This window comes from Monosiga brevicollis, genomic scaffold, assembly GCF_000002865.3.
Source record: "Monosiga brevicollis MX1 MONBRscaffold_14 genomic scaffold, whole genome shotgun sequence".
NCBI classification, from domain to species: domain Eukaryota; class Choanoflagellata; order Craspedida; family Salpingoecidae; genus Monosiga; species Monosiga brevicollis.
In genome coordinates, this window is record NW_001865051.1 from 1,069,274 (window position 1) to 1,073,601 (window position 4,328).

At 55.8% G+C, this 4,328-nt stretch overlaps 1 protein-coding gene across 1 annotated transcript; it reads left to right on the forward strand.

The window, feature by feature from the left end:
• Window positions 1–2,117: 2,117 nt before the first annotated feature.
• Window positions 2,118–4,320, forward strand: MONBRDRAFT_26566 (uncharacterized protein; the record flags this gene model as incomplete). Its single annotated transcript, XM_001746847.1, has 2 exons — window positions 2,118–3,077; window positions 3,205–4,320. Coding segments are annotated over 2 exons (2,076 nt in total), but the record flags the coding sequence as incomplete, so codon positions are not given.
• Window positions 4,321–4,328: the final 8 nt, after the last annotated feature.

Genomic DNA, 4,328 nt, shown 5'->3' on the forward strand with positions numbered 1-4,328 from the left:
CACGGGGTTGATGCTGAAGCCAAGGACGACGTCAGTACAGTACCTCCCTCTCCCCTGCTTTACCCCTCTGCCCCCCTTCCCTCTGTCTGCTGCTCCTTCTCCCGTTGCTCGTCGTTTCGGACCCGCCCCTTGTCCTTCTACACCCTGCCCACCTTGCGCGTCCATTTTGCCCTTTGCTCCTTTCTTCTTTCCTGCTACCCCTCTTCTCGTTCCGTTTTCCGTCCGCCCTTTTGCAACGCTCTTTGCACGCCCTGTCCCTCTGCATCTTCCCCTGCTTTCCTTCCCTGGTGTTGTGACTTTAAACCAAGCACCACCCCATCCCTGCCATCGCGCCGCTGCCTCTCTCGCACGCTCAAGCAGCGTGCGCTTGTGCCGCATCTTCTTCGCTCGGGCTTGTGATGTCCTGGATTCCACCGGCTCATCCAGACCACTTGTCTTGCGCTGCATGACCGTCTTGCCCAAACCATGACGTGCTGGCCAACTAATGCCTCGGCAGCGTAAAAACACACCACTTCTCCTCGCATGTGCCAATGACCACGCCGAAATCGTTTCGATGCTTCTATGTCATGGTGCAGACGCCAACACGAGAAAATGTGTAAGAAGCCTCTTTTCCCATGATGTTAAAAAGTTCAACATGTTGCTCGCGCCCATCTCTGTCTAATTGGTTTGTTTTTGCGGCTAGGATGGAGCGACAGCATTACACGTCGCCTGCCAAAGTGGTAGCATGAATGCGGTAAAACGTTTGTTGAGTCACAATATAGACCCCAACATCACGAAAAACGTATGTTGCCTTCGTTGCTGTGTAAAATTGATGGTATTTTGCCGCCTCTTCCCCTGGAAAGCACTCGTTTCTCATGTTCCCGAATACGGATAATAATATAGGACGGCCAAATGCCGCTTCATGTAACCTGCACTGCCCTGTCTGCCAGCCGAGAGGGTGTCCAAAAACTCTTGCGGCATGGTGCCGACCCGGATGCGAGAGATTTTGTAAGTTTGACCACGATGCTATACGTTTTCCGCTCCGCTGCTGCACCTGCGATTGATACCTGATGACCTGCTGTGGCAGACGGGTGCACGGCCCTTGGATCTGCTTCTTCGCAAAGATCCCATTGAGCTGGAGGTGGGCCTTTTTTTACATTCGATATTGATTGCAGAGGCAAGCTTGCTTACCGATGAATCTGCCTCACTTTATAGCTGGTTGCAGAGCTGTTGGGCGCAACCTGTACCCCTTGCTCCTACGAAAGTTTGCATCCCAATGGTACGAACCTGATTCCCACGTCATTGTTCGCATTGCCTTGTTCTCATCGGATCTCTATGTGGCGCCAGTCCAAGGCTTGATTCATGCGGAGCAGGTCAGACGCTGGCGGTGCGCTGCTGCTGTTCTCTGTAGCGTCGGCTGGCGCGTGGATCCTCAATTGTTCAATATCCACGACCTACATACCCTTGGTGACCGCCTGGCCGCTCTTACGGCCGCCGCTCAAGCTGCACCTGCAAATTGAAATTTGAAGCTTGTGGTTGGCTTGACGATCGCTATGCAAACAAAAATTAAAGCTAATGGGCAGGGCCGGCTTTGCCAAACGTCTGAAGCAGAACAGTCCAACAACCACGGAAAAAGAGCAAGAAACTTTATTCACCATGACATTAAAAAAAAGGACAATGCTGTCTCGGTCATGACGGGTGTGGCGCTGTGCGAGCTCGTGACGAGGGCGCCGAGCGGCGGCCTTATCATGCGAGCGATCAGTCCCGGATGTGCTTGGGCATTGTGGCAATTGATGCAGTAGATGCGTGTCTGTTTGTCAAGGTCCTTGGTGTCTTTGCAAGTCAATTTGTGCGCCATCTGTGCTGGCACAAACTTGTAAAGCTATACAACGCTCTCATGTCTCCTTCACATCGTCACTAAGTTGAATTCAGACGTGGCTGGGGTCCTAGTTGCATTGGCTGTCTACAGGCGTGGGTGAAACTGCGTCGTCAGCTGCCAAAAAGGCAAGAAAAAAACACCGCGTTTTTTTTGCAAGACCCAGACTGAAGAGCGACGTCCAGGCCAAGTCTACCGAACCATCCAGGCCGTGACCAAACGGTTTCTTGGAACCAGCATCACTGTCAGCGCATGGCGGCACATGAGTGTGGCTTGGCTGCGTACACTGGTGTTGCATCATACGCCCGAGCCTTCATTGGGGGCGTTGAATGTGGCACACTCTCAAAGCCAGCATGCAGGCAGAACGGCACGCAACGTCTATGGCCGCACGCAGCTCGATCACAAGTTTGTGTCCAGTGAAGCACAGTATGGCCACCAGTTTGTGTCTGAAGAATGGCACAAGCTCATGCAGCTGGTAGATGTAGAGGATCAGATCCAAGCCGAGGCCGTGGATGGGCAGACCTGCGTGCAACAAGTGGTTCATAAACAGGTGGTCATCCAGTCGTCTCGGGTCAGAAACGTCAGCACACAGGTGCAAGCGACCGTGGGCACGCAAACAGATCCCGAGGTTGAAGCCTGCCTTGATGCTGAGGACGACATTGACGATATCATTGCCGGGTTGGATCTAGACGAAGCCGAGGCAGCCGGATCGTCCATGCCAGTTGCCGTGCCGCGAGCCGTGGAAGAGGCTGCGTCGACGGCCTTGCAGCAAGAGCCAAGCCAGCACAATGACCAAACGCAGCAACAAGAGTATGAAGATCAGCTTTGGCTTGCTCAATGTGTGCGGCAAGCGTGGAAGACAACATTTCGCGACTGGGATCAGTATCGATTGGCACAGGCTGTGACTCGGCACGAAGCCCAGAACGGCTGGCTGTTGGCCGTGGCCCCGACGGGCATGGGCAAGACGCTGTGTACACTCGCTCACCTCCAGCCACGCAAGGTCGTGGTGTGGGTAGTGCCGCTTCGTGAGCTTGCCAGAGACTTGTGCCGCCGCTTCGAGCAGGCTGACATTGTATCGCAGTGGGCTAAGAATGATGGCCGTGACATGCAAGTCAACGTTCAAGTGATTATCATGACGGTCGACTTTTTGGTTGGCCATGGGATGAGGTGGGTGCAAACACTCGTGCAGCAGAAGCGTCTGGCCATGCTGGTGATGGACGAGGTTCACACAATGCTCGTGGACACCAGCTATCGAGGGAGTCTTGTTCGCTGCCCAAGCCGGCTGGACCATCTTCGCCAAGACCCATCTGTCAAGTGTGTGGGCCTGACTGGCACGCTTTGCCCCAAAGATGAGCGGGCTCTGCTCCATGGATTGCACGGAGGACGCTTCGTACCAGACCTTTCGTATGCCAACCATGCGAACCGATCTTCGGCTAGGGGTGCAACAAGGAACAACAAAGGCATTTGAGATGTTTGTGGAACGCCACTATGACCTGTTGGAGCAAGAGGGCCGCGTGGATCGCATGTTGATTTTTTGTGACACGAAGAAGCAGGTTGAGGCATTGTCGACTCAGTTGGCACGCACGTTGGGTCACGAGCAGTCGCTGGCCGTGGATGCTGACATGTCAGCCGAAGACACACGAGCCGCTCTTGAGCAGTGGAGGAGCGGCACGCAGAGTCTGGTCTTGGTGGCCACAAGCTGCTTGGGCGCGGGCTTGGACATGCCCAACGTTCGGAAGGTGATCTGGTTTGGCAGCGGCTACAACGGCTACACCTTGTCGCAGGCCTTTGGCCGGGCTGGCCGCGACCGACGGGGTGGCGAGGCCACGCTATGGATTCCACGAGGCACAGCGGTTTTGGAAGACCTGCAGCCATTTGCAAGCATGAAGCGCTGCCTGACCTTTGAGCTTGGTTGGCTGTTGGATGGTAAGGGCCACATTTGTGCGGCCGCAGGAGCGCCGGCGTGCACCGTCTGCTCCATGATGCAATCGACCATCACAGCGCGCCATCCAAGCCGTGAAGCACATGGGGCGCCAGTATCACACGAGGGCCAGACCCGGGCCAAGCGAGCGCAGTTGATGGTATCATCGGCGCCCATTCAGTCAGACGACTTTAACACGGCTCTGCTATGGATGAGCACCTACTGCTGGGCCTGCAGCTGCAGCAAAGACCGCTTGGTTGCTCACCACCAGCCTTCTAGCTGCCCGGCCATGAAAGGGCGCTGTTTTCGATGCCACTGCCGCGGTCATGGTAGTAGCAATTGCCAAGTGACCTTGGGGGCGGGTGTTTGCTACCGGTGTTGGAGGCCGCAGAAGATTGGAGGTGAGCGAGTGGTGGAGTGCACGGGGCGGGCCTGTGCCCAGCGCAACCGCGAGGCCATCCGGGCACTGGTCGCGTCTGTGTCACGCAGTCAAACTTTGCGCGGCATCATGCAGCGCATGGAGTGCCCGGCCGAGCTGCTGGCAGTTGGAGG